The 25,956-nt window shown below is 33.9% G+C and overlaps 1 protein-coding gene and 1 pseudogene across 1 annotated transcript in view; one reads left to right on the plus strand and one right to left on the minus strand.

Moving 5' to 3' along the window:
* The window catches only part of LOC147915048 (uncharacterized), a 79,455-nt gene that overhangs the window by 43,808 nt on the left and 9,691 nt on the right, over window positions 1–25,956 (plus strand). Inside the window, exons 25-28 of the mRNA XM_087441350.1 lie at window positions 468–521; window positions 12,424–12,528; window positions 13,791–13,844; window positions 14,224–14,328. Of these exons, the coding sequence (XP_087297476.1) occupies window positions 468–521; window positions 12,424–12,528; window positions 13,791–13,844; window positions 14,224–14,328 (318 nt within the window). The remainder of the gene's footprint in view (window positions 1–467; window positions 522–12,423; window positions 12,529–13,790; window positions 13,845–14,223; window positions 14,329–25,956) is intronic.
* Window positions 19,641–20,018, minus strand: LOC147915049 (iron-sulfur cluster assembly 1 homolog, mitochondrial pseudogene; annotated as a pseudogene).

A 25,956-nucleotide genomic window follows, 5' to 3' on the forward strand; every position in this document is an offset into this window, starting at 1 on the left:
AGCCTCTTTTGACTCATCTTTCCGCTCCTTACATGGCATTTTTCCCTCAAGCAAAATTTAAAAGCTTTAGTTCACCACACACTGTGCTCTTCATTGCTCCTTTTCCTGGAATTCTTTGTCTTTCTCCAATGATAGAAAATAACATAATACCATAAACGGTGGCCTTAAATGTATACCAGTCATGTGTTACCAGCCTTTTCTAGAGAAACATGGAGTTAGAAACAGAATGAGTCCAAAAGACTTGAGAGAACATTTTACCTAAGATAGACTTTATGGTTCAAGCAATCATAGTCCCTGTTGCAGATAATGGAGTTACCCATTATAGTCCAAGAATTATAAATTTTAAAAGGACAAGATATGGTGAATAGCCTTCATCTAGGCTCTACTTCATAATGTAAGTACTTTATGTTTCATGCTTTTGTTCTGAGTTTGGATTTATTGGTGTCCAATTTTGCCTTGTCTTATAGATGAAGGGAAGATCAAACTAAATACGTTGATGGAAGAATTGAGTACTGTTTTAGGTAAGTGAAAATGACTTAATTCTTTATATTGTTTTAGTGATATTTCCTACCATCCCTTGTTAACTTCACCATTTTAACCTTGCCTTAATTGAACATTTTCATCTACCTACTTTGATTACCTATGCTTTTGTAATAAAGGTACTAGATTTTTGTGTAAGACAAGAAATTTAGGTAATAACTTAGATGCTATATACAGAAATAATTATTTGAATAGGTCATCAAAAACATCATAATTTTCTGGGCAATTATATTAGCCTCATATTATTATATGTAGTATTTTTCTCCGACAGTATGAGGACATGCTTTTTATTATAAATAAGGAACAATGTCATATTTCTAAGTCTAGTATTCATTCTGTATAATACAGCAGGTGTCCTTAGGTCTTTGTTGTTCATCTAGCAATAGAAGATGCTGCTGTACAAACACATGTTTTGTTTTTCATAATTTAGATTCATTTGATAATGTTCTGTAGCCATGACAACAACCTTTTCTTAATAGAGTGGGAATGTTTTTAGTCCTAATTTCACCCTTGATCCTCCCTCAACCAAAACCATAGGAGAGACCTCAGGAATTGTCCAGGCATTCTCCACTATTGTTGATTCTCCTTGAGATGAGCTGACATCTGAGTGTTGGGATGATTTCATCCTGTTTTTGTCTTTGAATCATTTGTTTAATTATCTGTGGATGCACTTGCTGCATAGAAACATTTAAGACTCTGAAAAGCAGACCTCAAACAGCTGTGAGACAAACTAAACTAGCTGAAAGTATTATAAGAAGAAACTGGAAGACACTCTGGAATCGTGGTCCAGTATTTCTCAGGCCTGAAAGAAAACTAGTCCTAATAATGCCTTAAGTCTACCTTAAATAACCAAGTTGTCTTTTCTTTAACTTAGATATAAATTTGACCTGTAGTGTGAATCGAAGTACAATATGAAGTATTAGCAATGGTACAAATCCCCCTCTAGCTGGCCAAAAGAAAATTCAAGGCACTTCTGTCATTTATCTCGGGGATTATTTTTGAGGTCACATTGGTTTACAACATTATATAAATTTCAGGTGTACATTTGGACTTCTTATAGGCTGCATTGTGTTCATCTCCAAAAGTCTAGCTGCCATCCGTCACCATACACATGTGCCACTTTACCCCTTTCACCCTCTTACCACCCCCTTCCCCTCTGGTAACCACCAATCTGTTCTCTGTATCTATGTGTTTGTTTGTTTATTTTCCACATATGAGTGAAGTCATATGGTAATTGTCTTTCTCCATCTGACTTATTTTGCTTAGCATAATTCTTTCAAGGTCTATCCGTGTTGTCACAAATGGCATGATTTTGTCTTTTTTATGGCTGAGTAGTATTCCATTGTGTGTGTATGTATGTATATATATAAACAATTTTAACTGATTTATTGTACTGTTTAGGGCATGGACTGTATTATATACTAGGTCAGCCAAGGTGAGACACAATTTTTTTTTATTCCTGTGGATGGAATACATTATACTTAGGAATCTCTTCCACCAGATATTATTTATTTCCCCAGAAAAGTTTCTCCCCCCTTGGACTCTTTATAAGGAGACAAGACCCATTGAGACTGTTGGAAAACTATGCACTTAGAATTGTCTATTATCCCCACAGAACATAACCAGTAATTCTTTAAACAGGTTTGCTAGTAAAAAAGCTGAGTTATAGAGTTAGGATTGTTCTAACTCTAGTAAAGTGATTGTCCCTAGTAAAACTTAAACTTCAATAAGTTATTAGTAGTAGTAAGGAAGATCATGACAGGCTAAATCAGAAGTGTATGATATTAAATAAGTAAAAAGGAAAAATATGACAAAAAATAAGAAAAATATGTGAAAAATATCCAAAGCACTGACAATCAGTGTTTTCTTATTCTGATTGTCTTGTATGGAAGCTCTGGACTTCATGCAGTTTTCCACTTGTTCTGAGGATCTTGGATCTTGGGTCAGCAGGGGACTTACATGAACCACTTGCTTGTTGGAGCTCTCTGGAGAACCTCAATTTAAGGTCTCTAATGGTGTAACTTTCCAATTCTGATAATGTCTCTTTCATTTTTCCAGAGGTTTTGGTATTCAAAAGACAGTGAAGTTTTTAAATAACAGGCAAAACTTTTTGTATAATCATGAATAATTGAAAAAATAAAATGTATTTCCCTATAATTGAATAGATAAGTTGGAATGCCCTAAGTAGGTAGCAGGATATCTAAAAGGTTGTTAGCCAGTGTGAGTGCTGTGGATTTTTGACAAGAGAATGTTTCAATCCATCCAGAAAATAAAAATAATATTATTAGTACATGTTCCTAACTCAGAGAGAAGCAGCTGTATAAAATCCATTTGGATGTGCTCAAAGAGTCCCTTAAGTGTGTGGTTCTAATCCAGATCTCATGATTACAGATTTTCCATAACTAGTTTTAGCTTCAGAGGAGGCATGAATTGGCCCATGTCCTCTGATATGATACAAAATGTCCTAATCAGTGTTTAATAATGTAGCAAGTTTGTTCCTATAGTGGTGGGTTGTTTATGTATGATTTTGGCAAATACTCATTTGAAATTTTTTCTGGTGCAACTAGGTAGCAATCCTGGCTTTGCTGGATTTTATCCTCATGGATATTATGACTTATCATTCCAATTGTTTCTTTATAGCATTGAGGTCAAATTTTGTGCTTCTATAATGGAATCTTTGAATCTGATCCTACACTTGTTTTTCTGATCTATAAGAGTTCCTTCAAAAAGGACTTTAGTTAAAAAAATGAAAAGACAAACCACAGACAGGCAGAAAATATTTGCAAAACGCATATCTGATAAAGGACTTGTATCCAAAATATTCAAAGAATTCTTAAAACTCAGCAATAAGAAAACAAATAACCTAATTAAAAAGCGAACAAAAGATCTGAACAAGCACCTCACCAAAGAAGATATACTGATGGCAAATAAGCATATGAAAAGATGCTCAACATCATGTATCATTAGGGGATTGCAAATTAAAACAACAGTGAGATAACACTACACTACATTCATTGCTGATAGGAATGCAAAATGGTTCAGCAACTTTGGAAGACAATTTGGCAGTTTCTTACAAAGCTAAACTTAATTTTACCATAAGATCCAGCGATCGCACATTAGGTATTTACCCAAATGAGTTGAAAACTTATGTCCACACAAAAACATGCACACGAATGTTTGTAGCAGCTTTATTCATAATTGCCAAAACTTGGAAGCAAACAAGATGTCCTTCAATAGATGAATGGATAAGCAAACTGTGGTACATCCATATAATGGAATGTTATTCAATGATAGAAAGAAATGAGCTATCAATCCATGAAAAGACATGGAGGAACCTTAAATGCATATTGCTAAGTGGAAGAAGCCAGTCTGAAAAGGCTACATACTATATGATTCCAATACATGACATTTTGGAAAAGGCAAAACTATAGAGATAGTAAAAAAAATCAGTGGTTGCCAGTATTTGGGTGGGAGGGATGTAGGGAAGAGAGATGAATAGGAGGACCACAAGGGAACTTTAGGGCAGTGAAACTATTCCGTATGTTACTGTAACAGTGAATACCTGACATGTTGCATTTGTCAAAACCTATAGAACTGTACATTACAAAGAGTTAACAGCAAGGATATATAGCTGGATCAGTAAGAGAAAAAGATATAGGCAGATTCTGGAGGAATCCACGTGTAGGCTTCCTATGCTCTCCCTCTTATGAGAGGCGACGAAGAATATACTTCCCTCCAGCAGCGAAAATGTAGTTACACATGTGTGCCCAGGGAAACCCATTAGAGACTCAGTACCCAGGGCTTTTTACTGGGGGCTACTCACATAGAAACCCTCTGCCTAACAACTACCAAAATACCAACCTCCCAGAAGAAAAGCAACTACTCACCATAAGTCACATTGTTTATGTGAGTCTAGGCACAGTGAACTAGCCTTATCAGTTAGTATTAGAGGGAACATTCTGAAAGTCAAGTTCCCAGATGCCAGCCAAGTACCAACCTGGCAAGCAGGTTCTTTTAAAAATAGCAGCCTCAGGCCTGCTATGTTAACTCTTTTCTGCAGAATAGTCTATTTAGTAAGATGATCTCTAGTCTTTATATTACCTATTTTACTGTAGGCTTCTACTTTTATGATAGCAATTTCTTTGAGCAGCATCAAGGCATCAAGTAATAATTACTACAAAAGCATATCATCTATCATTTAGTTTTACCGATTTGAAATCTCTAGAAATAGCCAACATTCAATCACTTGAACCAATCTAGTATCTGTTTAGGAATTCGATCTTTCAAGAGAAACTAGACTAATTAGTGCATATTTAGCCTACTGTGGTCCCTTTCACTTTTAAGACAAGACCATTAACAAATAATATTAAGTCAAAATTTGGTACTGAACTGTCCAAAAGATCTGTTCAGGACATGGACACTTCTTGAACTACAGAAGTATTGTTACAGAAATTACAGTTACAGAAATAGAACTCTCCTTTATAGGGTAAAGATAATAAAGTCACTGGATTGAGAGTGTTATACCAAGGAATAGTAATATGGGGAGAGAGTAACAATATTTCATAATTAGGTAACCAACCAGTACAAAAATATTGGATATTTTCAGTTAGCAATGGAGATCATAACTGCATGTGGTATCATCAGATTTAAAGATGATCCTAATATGAAATCTGAAGATGCTTTACTAATTAGAAACTGCAGTTGCTCTGAAGCAAGAAGGATATAGCCAAAGCTACTGAATTAAAGGGATAAGCTATAATAAGCAATGAGTCTTTTATGTATGCTATTGATGTGCTGTGTTAACACTCCTTAAGTGTGGCCTAACCTTTTTATTGTTGTTGGTGCCCTCAAGTCAATTTTGACTCCTGGCGACCCTGTGTACAGCAGAGCAGAACTCTGCCCAGTCTTTTTGCGCCATCTTCTCACCTTCTGGCGCTATATCAAATGATGCTCCACTGCTATTCATAGGGTTTTCATGGCCAATTTTTTCAGAAGTGGGTGGCCAGGTCCTTCTTCCTGGTCTGTCTTAGTCTGGAAGCTCCACTGAAACCTGTCCACCATGGGTGACCCTGCTGGTATTTGAAATACAGGTGGCACAGCTTTCAGCATCACAGCAACATGCAGCCATCAAGTATGACAGCTGACAGATGGATGATGTGGTTCCCTGACCAGGAAACAAACCTGGGCCATGTCAGTGAGAGCACTGCATCTTAACCACTAGACCGCCAGGGGTGACTTCCTAACCTTTCATGTACCGACAAAAAGAAAGATTTATGATAATCAAGAAAGAATCAATCTAGACTCTTATGGACTCTGATTCGATTATTTTGCCTATATCAATGAAATCTTTGCCCTAAGGGGTTCTGAGACCATGGCTAATTCTTTGATTATTTCTTGAATCATAAATAGTATTGTTTTATTAAAGTCTTGGTCAGAAGTAGATCCTTACCTATTAAGTTTGTAGAGCTTGTATCACAGAGAAGAAAAGAGTATTTTCCTGATGATAGTCCCAGAGAAACAGATACAGATTTGAACTTAGAAAAGGACTGAGTATTGTTAGAAATTCCCACTACTTTGGTGATTTAGTAAATAAAGTTTATTTCCCCTCAAGTATTTTACAACTTACTATGCACCTTTGAGTTTGTCTTTTACTATCTTCTTTCACATTCTGGCACAATCAGACATTACTATTTTAAGACAAATCTACTCTCTGTCTCTATTTCTCAAAAGTACGTGAGCAACTCACTCATTCACTCTTTCTTTCTCTCGCTGTATTTATTACCAGTTAATTTGCCTTCTTTCTTGTTTTTCAGACTTTAAACATTTACTCTAAGGGGTTTGATGTTTTATGGTGTGGGATTAATGACAGATATAGTGGCACCTGTAGCAATAAAACAGTGTTGTTATCTATCTTTATTCAGTCTCCATTGGGTACACAGAGAAAGTACAGCAAATTGTCAGATGCCCAGGTCTGTGTTGGAGCAATATCACTAGATAGATTTTGGATTGTTGTCCTCTGTTTCTTAGCCAATATGGTTAAACATTAGTTCTTTTAATAGCCGCCCTGCTTGGTACAGGTGTCCGCATACATAGATTCCCAATTGTTTGTAAACAGAGGACCTTTTGGTCTTGTTTCTGTTTGGAAGACTAGTTGTTTTCTCTGAAATGTCATATGTTTGTTTTTCATTTCTAGCTTATTTTGTGTCAAAGCTCTCTGAAAATGTTCAGCCACATATTAGATATTTTCTAAATTGGCAATTTTCCATTTCAATTTATTTTTTCTGTATCCCCTGATTCAGATCTAAGTCCTTTTGTACAAAGAAAGGACAAGACTTCCTTTACTTCAACTATTGGGCCTATCCCAGAATATTATTTGGAATTTTCCTGAAATCTATTGTTTATCTTTATTTTGTTTACAATTTTAAATCTTTATCCAATCCACACCTGAGGGAAAGCCTTCTGAAATGGCCCTAAGTAATACCCTCTCAAGGTCAATTTTCGAGTCAGGCACAACTGGCTTATTTACATATTTCTTTACTTGTCTTTCTTTAGTCTGCTGCTTTTAAATATTTTCTCCATCTTAGGAGCTACTAATTAAGTAAACTAGTTGATATATAGATCTGGTAGTCCAGGAAGATAAGTGTTTAACAAAAACCCAAATTCTACAATAAACTTCTGTCTAACATTCTGAAGTTTAAAAAAATCCTTAATTATAACTAACTGAGCTCTAGACCAGGGTTTAAATTTAATTTTTGTAAAACTGATTTCTAGTCTAACAATTTTAAGGAGATATTATACAATTCATTGATCCTTTTCTGAGAAAATCCATGAGGAAGTGTTCCTTGTCTAGGAAGTCAGGGAAGATGCAAAAAGAGTAGAAAGAATATTAGCAAGTAGTATAGATAAAGCTGAGAGGGCGAGAGAGAGTAATGAAAGGAGAGTAGGTTACAGAAGCTTAGAGAAACTATCTTGGAGATAGCTTTTTTTTTTTTTTTTTTGAGGCTGGTATATATACCAACTAAAGAATAGTACTATTTTGTTATTTTTTTCTCCTAATTTTTAGAGATCCCCTTACATGTATTAATTTTTTATTTTTTATATGTCAAAAGTGTCCCAAAATAGCCATTGTTTTTAGAAATTCTGGCATTTACTAAGGTGAGTACAAGAGTTGACGTAGACAAACATGAAAGAGCCCAGGATGAACAAGAAAGAGTTACTAAAATCAGTCGAAAGCATGTTTATAAATGGAGTCTTGGATTCTCCAGCCAAGCGGAGGTTATGAAGGGCTGTACTATCAACATGAAAATCACTGACCCTACAATTTAGAATTTAAAAAAAAACTCTCACAAATGAGAAGATAGTGATGCTTTCATAAAGATTTTTTAAGCTTGACTATTGGCCTTGCAAGAATTGGTTGCCAGTCTAACAAACCTACAACCATTATTCCTTAAGGGCCTGTGATTTCATCCATCCCCTATGAGATCCTCACTTATATATTCAATAAAAATAATACAATCCAGGACAACAACAACAAAAAATACATGAGACACGACTTTATTCAAATAGACAAATGAAAGTAAAAGCAGAGCAAGTAGGAGAAAATAGGCAAGTTAATGGCAAAAATACTTACTAAACAACATACTACAAATCAAAAAGTCTAATTACCTTATACAAAGACCCAGCACTAATAATGAAGACAAATCTTAGGATAACCAAATAAATTCACCAAAAGAACTCAGTAAAACCAGTCAGAGCTCAAATTGTTGTTGAGACTGACTCGCTTGGCAGCAAATGTGAAGACAAGTAGAAATTGGACACAAGGGTCTTGGTGAGTACACCTATTGGTCCAACAGTCCCCTTAATGCTGCCAAATGAGGGTCTTCAAAATGAGCGGACTCTCCAGAATTCTTAAAAGCCGACACCACCACTCATTATCCAAAATAAAAAGTACAAAGTTGGTCAGGCAGTCTCTACTGTGCAGAGCAGAATGCTGATCATATAGGATTCGGGGGAAGTGTGGCGTTCAGAGATTGGCAAACTCAGAAGCATGAGTAGGTGGAGATTGTAGAAACACACTTTCTGAAGTAAGACTGGTTGGTTGGTATTCATGAGAGTATTAACTGGAGTGTGACTGTTCCTATGTGGCTGACTTTCTGAAGTAAAGTGCTGTCACTGATTGGTTGGCTTTCAGAAGTGTGTTCACTGAGGCAAGTTGTCATTGATTGATTAAACAAGTTTAAAACCAGTAGTGGTGGTTACTTTACCATGGCTATGGAAGAATCAATCTTTTATTAGGAGTTGAGGTACTTTTTTTTATTCTCAATAGTTATATGAATTCTCATGATGAACAATGGAGGAGAAATGAACCCACCTTTTGCTCTTCCTATGTGCATAGCTGGATCTCAGGGCACAAGAGAGGGGTCATCACTACTAAAGCTACATCAAGTTCCCCCGCCATGCCCCCTCCATTTAAAGTGATAATTTAAAGTGAAAATTTAAAGTGATGCTGGATGACTGATGCCCTCAGGCAACTGACATAAGCAAATTCAGATAATCTCTAAAGGAACACTTCACATGTGTTGAAGTGTTCTTCATGTGATGAAGGATACTCATCTTCATCTCAAAACAGAGAATTTCACATAAAGAACAGTTCATAGTCTAAAATTAATAAACAAGGAAACAAGGCACCAGGAGTAAAAGCCATCATGAACAACATATAGCAGAATCAGATCAGCAGAGATTTTAGATTTTGGAATTGTCAGAAAAAAAAATTATTAAATAAGCATGCTTCATATAGTTTAAGAATTAAAAGAGTACACCGAAAACTATAAAACATTTCTGAAAGAAATTGAAGAAGACACAAAGAAATGGAAAGATATTCCGTGCTCTTGGATTGGAAGAATTAACATAATTAAGATGTCCATACTTCCTAAAGCCATCTGTAGATTCAATGCAATCCCTACCAAAGTTCCAACAACATTTTTCACAGAAATAGAACAAAGAATCCTAAAATTTATATGGAACAACAAAAGACCCCGAATAGCTAAAGGAATCCTGAGAAAAAAGAACAAAGCTGGAGGTATCACACTCCCTGATTTCAAAATATACTACAAAGCTATAGTAACCAAAACATCATGGTACTGGCACAAGAACAGACACACAGATCAATGGAATAGAATCGAAAGCCCAGAAATAAACCCACACATCTATGGACAGCTAATGTTTGACAAAGGAGCCAAGAACATACAATGGGGAAAAGAAAGTCTCTTCAACAAATGGTGTTGGGAAAACTGGATAGCCACATGCAAAAAAATGAAAGTAGACCCTCACCTTACACCATACACAAAAATTAACTCCAAATGGATTAAAGACTTGAATGTAAGACCTGAAACTGTGAAACTTCTAGACGAAAACATAGGCAGTACGCTCTTCGACATCGGTCTTAGCAACATCTTTTCAAACACCATGTCTGACCAGGCAGGAGAAACAATAGAAAAAATAAACAAATGGGACTACATCAAACTAAAAAGCTTCTGCACAGCAAAGGAAACCATCAACAAAACGAAAAGACAACGTAACAATTGGGAGAAGATATTTGCAAACCATGCATCTGATAAGGGCTTAATCTCCAAAATATATAAAGAACTCATGCATCTCAACAACAAAAAAACTACCAACCCAATTAAAAAATGGGCCAAAGACCTGAACAGACATTTCTCCAAAGAGGATATACAGAAGGCCAAAAGACACATGAAAAGATGTTCAAAATCACTAACTATCAGGGAAATGCAAATCAAAACTACAATGAGATATCACCTCACGCCCGTCAGAATGGCTATAATTAACAAGACAGGAAACAACATGTGTTGGAGAGGATGTGGAGAGAAGGGAACTCTCATACACTGCTGGTGGGAGTGCAAACTGGTGCAGCCACTATGGAAAACAGTATGGAGATTCCTCAAAAAATCAAGGATAGAACTACCATGTGATCCAGCTATTCCACTGTTGGGTATTTATCCAAAGAACTTGAAAACACCAATTTGTAAAGGTACATGCACCCCTGTGTTCATTGCAGCGTTATTCACAATAGCCAAGACTTGGAAGCAACCTAAGTGCCCATCAAGGGACGAATGGATAAAGAAGATGTGGTATATATACACAATGGAATACTACTCAGCCATAAGAAACGATGAAATCCAGCCATTTGTGACAACATGGATGGACATTGAGGGTATAATGCAAAGTGAACTATGTCAGAGGGAGAAGGTCAAATACCGTATGATTTCCTTCATTAAGTAGTAGATAATAACAACAATAAACAAACACATAGAGACAGAGATTGGATTGGTGGTTACCAGAGGGGAATGGGGGAGGGAGGAGGGTGAAAGGGATAATTCAGTATATGTGTGTGGTGATGGGTTGTAATCAGTATTTTGGTGGTGAACATGATGTAATCTATGCAGAAATAGAAGTATAATGATGTACACCTGAAATTTTTACAATGTTATAAACCAATGTTACTGCAATAAACAAAAGATTAAAAAAAAAAAAAAAGAACATGTACACAGATTTACATATCCCACCCAGGGCTCTCTTATGCTTTCCTTGACAAGGTGGGATCTCACTATTACAAATATATGTTATCTCCTCTTTGTAGCAACTGCCACAATAGCAGTTTTACGTTTGCTCCTGTGATTGTTGATTACTATTTGTCTCTATAAACTGTAAGCCTGTATGGCTCAGAGTTTGTATCCTAATACCTAGCATAGCAGATGCTCAATAAATATCTTTGAATAAATGTTAAAAAAAATAAAGAATTAAAAGAGAGACTTGAATATACATGAATAAAGAGCAAGCAGATTTGATAAAGAACCTTGAGAAATGAAAATAGTAGAAATTTAAAATATTTGAAGGATTTAACAGTAATTTATAAACAGCTGAAGAAAGAACTAAGGAACTTAAGATATTACAAGATATGTAGCACAGAAAGACAAAGAAATGGAAAATATGAAAGAGAAGTTAAGAGACATAGAGGATAGAACAGAAAATATAACATATATCTAATTGGAATGCCAGGAAGAAAAAAGAGAGAGAATGAGACAGAGACAATATTTGAAGAGAACTTTCCAGAACCAATAAATGGTGCCAGTTTAAGAAGCCAAGTGGGTTCCAAGGAGAATAAATAAAAGAAATCCATACTAGACATATACACTTGAAATATACAACATATCTAATTTATTGACTAAAAGTTTAGGATTTTAGGCTTTGCTGACAGTAAACTTTGAGAGATTCATTTTCTGCTGATTTAAACCAAAAGGCTTAATTAAACTAAAATTGTTTTCCCTTTCTAAGGTTGCAAAGTATAAAAGTATTTGTAATAATCAAAAGATTATTTACCATAAAAATAGTAGAAAACAAAAATTATTATGGAAGCCTGAGCCCCCATTTTTTAAACATACTTTCTAACAAGCATCAACCCTGTGTATTTTTATGTAACATTGTATTAACTAATAATTAATTAATTCATATAAGGCATATAATCTATGTACCTTTCTAGATGAAATTTATGTGCATAACATCGTAGTGCTCCTAACATTATTTGAAATATAATTTCAAAACTATCAGGAGAAATACTTAAATTTCTACTTTATGAAGCAAGGAACCAAATTATTGTTTGTTTTAATTTTTACTTGTTTACATAATCGATCAAGGTGATTATAAATTTTAATGTTTTTGTTGTAAAATACTTGATTTTTAAGTACTCATGAAATTATCTTAATGGTGCATAAGTGAAAATATTACTAGTTAGCAGCATTTGATTGTAATAACTCACCAATTTTGTGTTCTCAAATTCTTTTTTGTCACCATTTCTGTCTTTTCTAGGAGAGCAGGTAGATGTCAGTGACCTAGACAATGCTCTGAAAGACTTGAAAGTAGAGGTCACAGATGAGGAATATTTGAATTTAGTAAAAAATCTACCAGTTGATGGTAAGGATTTAAAACATATATGTGCTTTAGAGTGCTAGTCTATGAGATTTTCTTCTAAAATGATGCCAAATTGTTACCAGGTTGGTTTTTTTTTTTAATAATTTTTGAAAGCTTTTAGAATTACTCAATTTTTGCCAAAGAAAATCTGGGTCATTTAATTTTTATTATGGTAGGCAATAGCTATTTCACTCATTCCTGCAAATAAGATATGTATGTTGTTGTCCTTGATTCCATTAATATGCCTGAGAGTAAGTGGAAGGGATGTGAAAATGGAAGAGTAAAAGGTGGAAGGAAAGAAATCAGAGATACAAGTAAATCAAATGGGGTATATGTCTTATAAGTTTTAAGCCAATAATCATTGCCTTTTATGCAAGAATGAACAGATTTGCCTCATTAAAGTCTTTCTCCAAAAAACCTTGTTACTATTTGAAAGCAAATTAGGTAAATCTCAGAAAAAAAATCTTTTTTTTTTTTTTTTTTGGTGAGGAAGATTGGCCCTGGGCTAACATCCATGCCCATCTTCCTCTACTTTGTATGGGATGCTGCCATAGCAGGGCTTGATAAGTGGTGTGTAGGTCCACGCCCAGGATCTGAACCTGCAGATCCCAGGCCGCCAAAGCAGAGCACACAAACTTAACCACTATGCCACCGGGCCGGCCCTAAATTATTCTTTAATATATATCAAGTTATCCATTATATTGGAATCTATTTTTTAGCTCTATTTTGTTTAGCCTTCTTATTTATCTATTACTTGTCAATGAAATTTTGTTTTGATTATAGTAGTTTTATAGTAAGTGTTAATATCCGGTAACGCAAATCTCCATTCTAATTTTCTTTTTCATAATTTTCTTGGCTACAGTTGGGCATTTATTCTTCCATTTGTTCTTTAAAATCATTTTATAAGTTGTTATAGTAAAACAACATTGGAATTCTGAAAAATTTATACTAAATTATATATATATTTACCTTATATTATATATTTATATATATATATATTTAGAATAATTGACATCTTTATTTTAGTAAATCTTGACAAGCGGTGCATCGGTGCATGCCTGGGATCTGAACCTGCCAAACCCTGGTACTCCAAAGCAGAGCGCACGCACTTAACTGCTGCGCCACCAGGCCAGCCCCAGAAAAAATCATTTAAAAGTCTATCTTTCTTTTTTATGGGATTATGGGAAGAGTTGTAGAATTTGTATTGTTTAGGTAAATGTCCCTTATTATTTTTCTCTGCCCTGAATTATCCTTTTCTCTTACAGCTGAAGGAAAAGTGTTTCAAAAAAGGTTGCTGGATGGTGTGAAGACTCTTAAAAGTGAGTGCAAAGTGTGATGAAAAAGTAGATACATCTGAGATATTCTCTTATTTTTCATATATACTAACTTATTTTTATTACATTGAAAATCTCATGTGTATTTTCCCAATATTTATGGATATGTTAGATATGTTATGCCATAAATCCCTGGAAAACTACCCAGCCATTTTAGAACTTGCACCATGTTGATATGAACAAAAGGTATAGTCAGAGGATGAGATTCTACATCTAGTTTTAATGTTGACCCTTCTTGTACCCTTGACTAGGTCTTACTGGACCTTAATGTCTTCATGATTAAAGTGATAACCATAATATACATGAATTAATAAGGATTTTTCTCACATCTTGATGTCTTTTTATGATACTTTGCTCTCCTAAGGAGGAAAGATTGATATGAATAACCTGGACACGTTTCTGGGAAATATGGGAATTGAGCTCTCACATAAAGAACTTGAAGATTTTTCACAAAACCTACCAGTTGATGGTAAGCATTGTAAATAAAAATGTGTTCCCGGGGAATGGCCGGTGGCGTAGTGGTTAAGTTCACGCACTCTGCTCCAGCGGTGCAGGGTTCACAGGTTCAGATCCCAGGCATGGACCAATGCACCACACATCAAGCCATGCTGTGGTGGCATCCCATATACAAAAAAAATAGAGGAAGATGGGCACAGATGTTAGCTCAGAGCTAATCTTCCTCAGCAAAAAGAGGAGGACTGGCAGTGGATGTTAGCTTAGAGCCAGTCTTCCTCTCACACACACACACAAAATGTATTCCCTTTAGGATAACTTGGGTTTGAGAGCATCCATAGACCAATGATAGTGTTTATTTGGTATCAACAGGGCATTTTTAAAAGCATGTAGGTCTCAAATGAAAGCACATCCTGTCCCTTTATTAATCCAAGACCAGCAAATGTCTTCCACTATGAATAATAAAAATTAGTGAGAGTACTAACAGACCATTCTTAGGTCAAAAAATGAAGAAGAGAAGGAAAATAGAATAAGAAAGATTTAAAAGAAACATTAAACTGTAAGTGATAGAAAAGGAAAACAGCCTATGATGAAGAATGATTAAAATTGATTAATGGTTATTTCTAGCATGTATGCCTCAGCTGTTCTGATATAGACAGAAAGATTAAAAGGGGATAGAGAGAAACACATTAAGAATTTTAAAAGAGATATAACTCTGAATAGTGAGCATAGTAATACTATTATAATAAGATATTATATATCACATGAGATTAAGATGTTAAATATATTAATAAAATGAACATTTTTCCAGGGTAAAAAAATAAATTACCAATATTGATCAAGGAAGAAGTGAAAAATATAGATAGACCAGTAACGATAGTTGAAAAAAACTATCAAATGATTATACCTAGCAACTCTCCACCACCACCCATCACTCCAACAAAAGGTGACAGGCCCAGAGAGTTTTAAGAGTAAGTTCTTTCAAATCTTCAAGAAACGGTTAATTAAAACTATCTAAACTGGTCCAGAGGACTCCAGTTTAAGATGATGAAAAAAACAAAATCTGTCTAGTTTTTTTTCCTCTAATACCTAACAAACTGAACAACAAAAACAAAGTAAAAAATCAGCAAAGGAAATTTAACACCAATCAAATAATAAAAGGAGACCAACCTAAAGACATAAATGTTTAAAGGGGACAACTAAAGAAATAAAAGATTCTAGAGTAGAAACAGTAGTACAGCAGAGCTAGGCTCCTCTTAGCCTTTCTGCTTCCTCAGAAACTAAATTGGTGAAATCCAGAGATTTCTCACTAAAATGCCCAGATCTGGGATGAAGTAAATTGAATAAATAACATTTTTTCTCTCTCTTCATTTACTAGGAAGGAGTAGAAACAACGACTGGGGAGAAATTGATAAAACAGGGGAAATGAACAATAGGAATCACTCATTAATGGAAGTAAAAGCTTCAGAGCTATAGGCTGATTTGGAAGTTTGATGTGAAGCCCAAGAATACCATCCCATGGACAGATCTGGGATTTGGTTAAATGTCTTAACTAGGATTCATTCCACTTAATTAGAAGTGTAAGAGCAATGAACCCTGTTGGGACATTTAACCAAACCTCAGATATGAGAGCAGGGCTCAAGTGTAACAAAAACTACATAATACCTCACCACACTCTTAGATTACAATAAAAGTGGATAGAACAATTTTCTCAATTGCATCTCACTAAAGAAAGCAAACTAGTCCCAGATGCTATAGGAAAGGCAATTAAAAGTTACATTAAGTTCTGAGAACAAAGTGAATATCTGGACAGAGCTGCTGAAGCATATGTAAGATGAAAAGAAAGGACATGGCAATAATTCTATCATTAACACAGCGAAGAAAAATAGAAAAAGGAAAAAGGGAAGGAAAGATAGAATGAAAGGAAGATAGCATGCAAAAGACAAATAATCCATCTAGTAGAAAATATAACCTAAGGAACAACCAAAAAGAGGTTCTTGACAATTCATTTTACAGAACAAGTTTAATGGATTCAATATAACTAGAGCTCAAAAATGAGATGGTAATATAACATGATAATATTAAAAGAGAAACTGCATAATTAAACAAAATGAGTACCAAAAATCATTATAGAATTATTAAACAAATTATAAACATCAAAGTAAAAAATAGAGATAGGTGAAAATCATATTACTGACAGAGTGAGAGAACTTAATCACAGTAAATGAAGAGGAAAAGATTAAAGCTATCAAAAATCTAGTAGATATGGATGATTCACAAAGTGATTCAATGTGAGACTATAAAATATCTTTAGAGTAGAGAATATAGCAAGTAAAAAATGTTAAATCAATTATAGTTTAAGGACAAAAAGAAAATTTCTCTAAAATGAAGGAATGAATGCAGATCAAAAACTCCACACCAGGTTCCAGAAAATGTTGATCCAGAGTGCTCTATAGTGAAATGTTTCCTAGTTTACTTATTGAACTTCAAGGAAAAAATAAGAATTCTTCAGACATACAGATGATAGAAAGCACATAATGGATGGGAAGGGGAAATAATAGGTTTCCAAAGCAACATTCAACTCCAGAAAAGAGTGGAGGAGGGCCAGCCCTGGTGGCCTAGTGGTTAAGTTCAGCGCTCTCTGCTTTGGCAGCCCAGGTTCAGTTCCCCGGGCACAGACCTACACCGCTAGTCAGTGGCCGTGCTGTGGCGGCAGCCCACATACAAAATAGGGGGAGACTGGCAACAGATGTTAGCTCAGGGTGAATCTTCCACAGCAAAAAAAAAAAGAGTGGAGGAATGTCTGCAAAGTTGAAAAAGAAAGTGTGACAAAGAACGTTATATATAGCTAAGATGTCATTCAAATATAAAGGAAAAATTCAGGCTTTCATAAACATGGAAAAACTAAATGAATTCAGCACATCTTGAAGAAAAAAACTATGATGAAATACAGTTAATTAAGAGATGACTGAAAATTGAGCAAAAAGAAACAATGTAAAAAGGCTGGTGGTGACCTGTGCTGTTAATCTATTTAAGTGTAGAACAAGTACTAGACAGTTGTGGAGATTATGGATATAAAATAATATGTTTGTATGTGTTAGTATAACTATGATAACATAAATAATAAAAATATGAAAGCGAAGGAAAAGGAATGAAAGGAAGTGTGAAAATACTTTTCATGGCAGGGAATCAGTTGATAGTTTTTAAAATAAAAAGATAAAGTTAAAAAATATGGCTTCACCTCAATGCTTTTCATATTCTCTTAAAATTAAAAGGATCTCTTCAGAAATATCTCTTGTAGTGAAGTATATTTATTGAATTCCAGATTTTTATTTTAAAAACCATATATGTATAATGTTTAAAAAAAAATAATTCTCTGTATCTGCCCATCTTATCTGTGCAGCTTCATAGATGAGTGTCTGTGGAATGACTGGTGATTGTTTCTGTGGGAGACAGGATTTGGAGTAATGTTTTTCCTTTTCTTAATATGTAGAAAAATACACAATACATAGAGAAAAGTGTATAAAACATAAATTTACAGCGTAACTAATTATTATAAAGCAAACAACTGCATACCCACCACCAGCATGCCAGACGCCTCTGTGTGTTATTTTTCCCGGCACTGCCCACTAAATTTAATCACCACGATGTTCCTTATGATAATCACTCCCTTGATTTTCTTCATACTTTACCACATAAATGTGCATCTCAAATTTTATAGTTTGCCCATTTTTTTAACTTTATATGAGTGGAATCACACAGCACACAACTTTTTGTGACTGGCTTCTTTATAATGGGTATAGGAGTAACTTATTGTGGTTACTAATGAAGTTGAGACCTTTTCATATATTTATTAGTTAATTGGATAGCCTCTTTTGCACACTGCCTTTTCAACTATTTTGCCTGTCTTTCTACTATGTTGTCTTTTTCTTATTGATCTGTGGAAGTTCTTTACATATTCTTGATATAAGCCCTCTGAAGATTATTTGTATTGCCAATATCTTCTCTCTTTGGCTTGCCTTTTTGTTCTTTTAATGATGTCTTCTAGTGAACAGAAGTTCTTAATTTTAATGTAGTCAAATATATCGATCTTTTCCTTTATGGTTAGTGTCTTTTGTACTCTTTTAAAGAAATCTTTCCCTATCCGAGGTCACTAAAGTATTCTCCAATATTACTTTCTAAAAGTTTGCTTGTTTTCCCTCTCAAATTTAGTTTATAATCCACTTGGAAATGATTTTTGTGTATAAGATGATGTAGGAGTCAAGTTTCTTTTTTTTTCCATATGGATATCTAATTTTCCCAGCACCATTTTTGAAAACACCATTAAAACTGTCCTTTCCCCACTCTTCTATAGTGCCAACTCTCTACAGTCAAGTAGCATAGATCTCAGAGCACAGAGCATACATATCACCTACAACAAGGTGGGTGTGTGGGGTAGAGTCTCTGCTCTGGCCCTACCTAGCTTATACTGTGAGGATGGACAAAAGACCTTCAGCTTCCCTGGGGTTTTTCTTCCTCAGGTATAGAATTGAGCAGGGTGGGCAAGATGGTTTTTAAGTGACCTGTCAACTAAAAGAATCTAAGTCAACTTGAGATCCCATCTTTGAGCAGACATTTAGGGTGGCAAAAGAAATGGATTAAAAAACAGGTGAGTGAAGTATTTCTTACCTTTTGATACCACCACTCAGAACTATTCTGCACTACAGTTCAAGGAAATCTTTGCCTGATACTTTCATATAATGGCTGGTACTGTTAAAGGGTAAGCAAATGAGGCATCAGACAATGAATAATTTTATAAAACTCTAAAAAGATCAGACCAAGTTTAGACTAAAAAAAAACAAAAACAAAAAACAGTGCACAACCAGCAGTCAGGACTTCCTGCCTCTGAATTTTAAAAGTCATCAATCTGGTCAGAAAAATGCTGAAGGAGATGCACTTTTAAGCCATTCAACAGAAATCTAATCTAATTATTGCACACCTATTAAGAATACATTTCCTGAAATCCCTGCAGAAAGGGAAATTGAGTGAAATTAGTTCTAACAAAAAGGATGCAAGAGAATTAAGTGCAGTATAGGATTTTTTTCTTTACAGAACAGAAAAATGACCCAAAGAGAGCAATGGCTTCTTATTTTCTGTCCCCTAAAAAGAATACAAAATCACTTTTGTAAAATAACATACTGGCTTCATTTTCAAAATGCATCACTTTATTTTCCTCGTAAGGCAGCCATACATTATAACCTTAAGCACATAACAGTCACGTGATTTTTTCAGTAAGCCTGAAATCTTCCGCAAGCCTCCTGGAGCTACAGCCAGACTAGTCCTCAGGTTTCAAATATTAAAGCTTTCTCCACAGCCATAAGTTCCTTTCATGTTTGGGTTATTGAACACAAACTTCGAGGATAATTTGTCTGCAACATAGTCCATTTCTGTTCCTAAAAGTATTAGCTATGCTGTCTTTTTGATGAACACTCTGACTCCATCTCGAACAACTTCATCAGAATCTCTTTTTGTCTTCGCATTTTCTAGAATATAAGAAAGGCCAATACAACCCCTGGTTTGGGCACAAACTTTCACACCTACTTGTTCAAGCTTATCTTTAAGAAGTTGTTTACCACTGCAAGTGCCAGAGTGAGGGCAGCCCAGGTGGGCTTGCAGCTTCCTCTTGCTCACAGCCTGGACGGTGGCCGGGATTAACAAAACCAACATCTTTGCCTTCCTGGAGCCCCAGTGCCTCAGGCCAGCTATTTTATAATTTTCTATGTAAAGTGTTGCACTTACTTCAATGGATTTATTCCTAGGTGTTTTTTTATGCTATTGTAAATGGTGTCTTTTTAAAATTTCTTTTTTTCTGTTTGTTGCCAATACATAAAACATATTATTGATTTTTATGTAGTGAACTTGTACCCAGCAACCTTTCTATACTCTTTAATAAATTATAATGACTTCTCTGAATATTCTCATGGATTTTCTACATTTACAAATAATCATATCTCCAAATAATGACAGTTTTGTTTCTTTCTTTTCAATAATTATAACTTTTATTTCTTTGTCTTGCCTTACTGCACCAGTTAAGATTTCCGGTATAATATTGTATAAATATAATGATAGTGGGCATCCTTGTTTCTAATCTCAAAGGGAAATATTTCCATATTTCACCATTAAATATTACTTCGCTGAATTTTTTTGTGTGTGTAATCTTTATCAGATTAAAGGAATTCCCTTCTATTCCTATTTTGCTAAGAGTTTTTGTTGTGGATGTTGATATTTATCCAGTTCTTTTTCTGCACCTGATCACTGTGTATAATTTTTCTCCTTTAATCTAATAATCTAGGTTACTACATTGATTGATTTTCACATATTAAAACAACTTTGCATTACTGGAATATATTGATCATGATGTATTATCACTTTTATATATTGTTGGATTCAGATTTCTAATATTTTGTGGAGGATTTTTGCATCCACCTTTGTAAGAGATTGGCCTGTGATTCTCCTTTTTTGTGCTGTCTTCATCAGGTTTTGCTAATAAGATTAGGATAGCATCATAATATAAGTTGAAGAGTAATTCCTGTATCAATTATCTGGAAGAGTTTGTATAATCAAATGTTTGGTAGAATTAACCAATGAAGACATCGGGGCCTTATTATTTTTTTGTTGTTTGTGTTCTTGGAATTTTTTTAACTTAAGAATTATGAGTCTGTTTCTTCTTATGTCAGTTTAGTAAGCTGTGTTTTTCTAGGAATTTGTCAGTTTTATATGAATTTTCAAGTTTATTTAAACAAAATTATTTTTAACATATTTATTGTTTTTTTAGTGCTTGCAAGATTTGTATGGAATACCTTTTTCATTTCTAATATTGATTATTTATGCCTTTCCTCTTTTTTCTTAGTAAGTCTTGACAAGGGCCTAACAATTTTTAATAGTCATTCCAAACAACCAACTTTTTCCTTTGTTGAATGTCTGCATTTTACATTTATTTTCTATTTCATTAATTTCTGCTCCTATCTTTATAATTTTCTTTGAGTTTATTCTGCTCTTCTTTTTCTAATTTAAGGTGCATGCTTCACTTATTAATTTTCTTTTTATTCTTTTCTAGTATATTTTTTGTGTCAATACATTATAAGTGGTGCTTTAGCTTTATCCCATGAATTTTGATACATGGTATATTTTTAGTCATTCAGTTTAAAAGATTTTCTAATTCTATTGTGATTTATTCTCAACTCTTGGGTTATGTAGATAAGTTATTTTTTCTTCTAAAAACATATGGAGGTACTCCTATATACTTTATTTCTAGCTTAATTGCATTGTATTTGAAGAACTACCCTATGATCTTAATCCTTTTAAATTAAAGGATTTATATTTAAATCCTTTTAATTTAAAGGATTTATTTTTAAATCCTTTTAATTTAAAGGATTTATTTTTAAATCCTTTTAATTTAAAGGATTTATTTTTAAATCCTTTTAATTTAAAGGATTTATTTTTGAATCCTTTAAAATAGGATTTTTAAATCCTATTTAAAGTGTCTTTTAAATTTTATTTTATTATATTTTTTAAATTTTATTTTATTATATTCTTCAGCAGTTTTATTGACATGTAATTCACATACCATACAATTCATCCATCTAAAGTATGCAATTCAATGATTTTTAGTATATTCACAGATTTATGCAACCATCACCATAATCAGTTTTAGAATTTTATCATCACCCCAAAAAGAAACCCCCTCCCATTAACGGTCACTCTCTATCTTCCTCTCCCCCTCAGCCCTTGGCAACCATTAATCTACTTTCCATCTCTATAGATTTGCCTGTTCTGGAGATTTCTTATAAATGGAATCATATAATATATGCTTCTTAGTGACTGGTTTCTTTCACTTAGTGTAGTGTTTCAAGGCTCATTCACATCATATCATATATCAGTACTTTAATTCATTTTTATTGCCGAGCAATCTTCCATTGTATGAATACACCTAATTTTGTTTCTCCATTCATCAGTTGATGGACATCTGAGTTGTTTCCACATTGTGGCTATGCTGCTATGAATAGTCATGTGCAAGTTTTTGTGTGGATGCATATTTTCATTGCTCTTGGGTATGTCCCTGTGAGTGGAATTGGTGGGTCATATGGTAACTATATTTACCATTTTGAGAAACTGACACTGTTTTACAAAGCAGCTGAAGCATTTTACATTCCCATCAGCAACATATGAGGGTTTCATTTTCTCCACATTTTTGCCAGTAGTTATTATCTTTTTTTTTCTTATAGCCATCCTAGAGATGTGAAGAGGTATCTCATTGTAGTTTTAATTTGCATTTCCCTAATGGCTAATGATGTTGCACATCTTTTCATGTGCTTATTGACCAGATGTATATTTTTTTTAAAGAAATGTCTATTCAGATTCTTTGCCCATTTTTCAATTAGGTTGTCTTTTCATTATTGAGTTGTGAGAGTTCTTTATATTCTAGGTACAAGTCCCTTATCAGATGTGTGACTTTCAAATATTTTCTCCCATTCTGTGGTTTTTCTCACTTTTTTGATGATGTCCTTTGAAGCACAAACGTTTTTAATTTTTATGAAATCCGATTTATCCTTTTTTTCTTTTGTCACCTGTGTTTTTGGTGTCATATCTAAGAATACTTTGCCTAACCCAAGGTCAAAATGATTTATTCTTATATTTTATTCTAAGGTTTTTATAGTTTTAGCTTTTAATTTTAGGTCTATGATACATTTTGAATTAATTTCTGTATATAGTATGAGGAAGGAATCCATTTGTTGAAAAGACTCTTCTTCTCCATTGAATTGTCATGATACCCTTGTCAAAAATCAATTGACAGTAAATGTAAGGATTTATTTCTGGACTCTCAGTTCCTTTCCATTGATCTATATGTCTAGCCTTATGCTGGTACCCCACTGTGTTGATTATTGTAGCTTTGTAATAAGTTTTGAAATTGGGAAGTGTTAAGTCCTCCAATTTTGTTCTTTTCCAAGATTGTTTTGGCTATTTAGGATATCTTACATTTCCGTATGAATTTTAGGATCAGCTCTTCAAAGTTGGCAAAAATGCCAGCAGGGATTTTGATAGGAGTTGTCTTTTTTTTTCTTTTATGTAAAACATTTTTAATAGAGTTTGTTGAAAGCAGGCACATTCTTTTCATCTATTTTGTGATAAATTTCTTCAACAAAAAGACATTTACTGGATTGATTTTTTTTAATTGCAGTACCATTGGTTTGTAATATTATATAAATTTCAGGTGTACATCATTATATTTCAGTTTCTGTGTAGATTACATGATGTCCACCACCCAAAGACTAATTACAATAAATAACCACACACGTGTGCCTAATCATCCTTTTTGCCCTCCTCCCTCCCTGCTTCCCTAGGGTAACCACCAATCCAATCTCTGTCTCTATGTAATTGTTGTTGTTTTTATCTTCTATTTATGAGTGAGATCATACGGTATTAGACTTTCTCTCTCTGACTTATCTCACTTACCATAATACCCTCAAGGTTCATCCATGTTGTCACAAATGGCCAGATTTCATCTTTTTTTATGGCTGAGTAGTATTCCATTGTATATATATACCACATCTTTAGCCATTCGTCCCTTGATGGGCACCTAGGTTACTTCCAAGCCTTGGCTGTTGTGAATAATGCTGCAATGAACATAAAGGTACACGTGTCTTTACATATTCATGTTTTCATGTTCTTTGGATAAAAACCCAGCGGTGGAATAGCTGGATTATATGGTAGTTCTATTCTTAATTTTGGGAGGAATCTCCATACTGTTTTACACAGTGGCTGCACCAGTTTGCACTCCCACCAGCAGTGTATGAGAGTTCCTTTTTCTTCACATGGTAGGAGTTGTCTTGAATTTCCAGATCAGTTCCTGGTGGGGGGTTGGGTGGGGGCAGTTGAGGGTGGTAGGGGAGAGTATTAACATCTTAACAATATTAAGTATTCTGATCCATGATCATGGGATGTCTTTCTATTTATTTAGGTCTTATTCGATTTCTTTCAGCAATGTTTTGTACTGTTTGAGTTATGAGTTTTGTACTTCTTTTGTTAAATTTATTGCTAGGTGATTTATTCTTTTTGATGCTATTGTAAGTAGAATTGTTTTCTTAATATTATTTTTGGATGGCTTATTGCCATTACTTTTAAATTTATTGACATTTGGCTTTATAACCCAGTATATAGTCATTTTTTGTAAATATTCCCTTTGTGAAGAAATATGCATTCTGAAATTATTGGGTACGGTGTTGCTTATATGTCCGTTAAATCAAGTTTGTTAAATTTGTTGTTCAAATTTCCCATAGTCTTAATGATTTTTCTCTGCTTATTCTATTAACTACTGACAAAGATGTATTAAAATCTCCCACTACAATTTTGAATTTTTCTCTTTCTCATTGTAATTTTGTAATTTTCTTTATGTATTTTGAGGCCATGTTATTAAGTGCATACAAGTTTAGAATTGTGACCTCTTCATGGTGAATTAAACTTCATTATCTTTAGAAATTTTTTTTTTCTTAAAGCCTATTTTGTTTGATATTAATATAACTACACTATTTACTTTTGCTTAGTATTTGTATGATCTATATCTATCTACCCTTTTACTTTCAACGTCTCTGAATCCTTATGTTTCAGATATTTTAAATTCTTAAGTTTTAGAGGCTTAGATCACTTCCTTGGTAAATTTTACCTAACTTTTGAATAAGAAATAATGCCCCCAACTGTTCAAAGAACATAAATACAAAAAACACTTCCCAGTTTGATTTATGAAACTATCATAATCTTGATACCAAAACTTGATGAAGACAACACAAAAAAAGAAGATCATAGGCTAATCTCTGTCATAAACAAATATGCAAAAATCCTAAACAAAATATTAGCAATCTGAATCTATCACTTACATTTGTGCATTATTAGTAGTAATTATGAAATTACTGACATATTTATGTTTAAATCTACATTTACTCAATGCCTGTATTTGTACCACCTGTTCAATATTCTCTTTCCTTCCACTCTTGCCTTCTTTTTGGATTGATTTTTTTTATTATTATTTTTATTGTTAGTTTGGAAGTTTTAAAGATTACCCTAGAAATTACAATATGCATCCTTAATTTATTGTAATCCAATTTTATATTGGGTTTTTATCTTCATTTAAGACAGTGCAAGGTTCTTAGACTATTTTAATTTCATTTATCCCCTTCCCAACTTATTGTTTTTGTTTTATATAATAGGTTCCTCTAGAACTACTCTATTTTATCATTTAATTTCTTCTTATCCTTTCCTGCAGCCCTAGATTGAAAAGGGCCACTGAATGCTAAGCAGGATAAAAATTTTTTCAACCTGTACCTAAACATTCTTGTAAAATTTCATAACATCAGGAACAAAGAGAATTTTATAAACAGTTAAAGGGAGAGAAAACAGACTACACACAAAAGAATAAAAGAGTCTGAATAGAGGAGGAAATAGTGGGATGCATGAAACAAAGTGGAGGAAAGAACTTAAACGAATTTATTCATGTATCTAAGTAAGTATGTATTATACAAAAATGGAATATAATAGTCTAGAACTAAAATTCAAGATGATATCAACATTCTAGTTGGGGGCAGGTGTCATAGGTGAAGAAAACAGAATAGTC

This window comes from Ceratotherium simum, chromosome 16, assembly GCF_057802395.1.
Source record: "Ceratotherium simum simum isolate JZ-2026a chromosome 16, ASM5780239v1, whole genome shotgun sequence".
In the NCBI taxonomy this organism is placed as follows: Eukaryota; Metazoa; Chordata; class Mammalia; order Perissodactyla; family Rhinocerotidae; genus Ceratotherium; species Ceratotherium simum.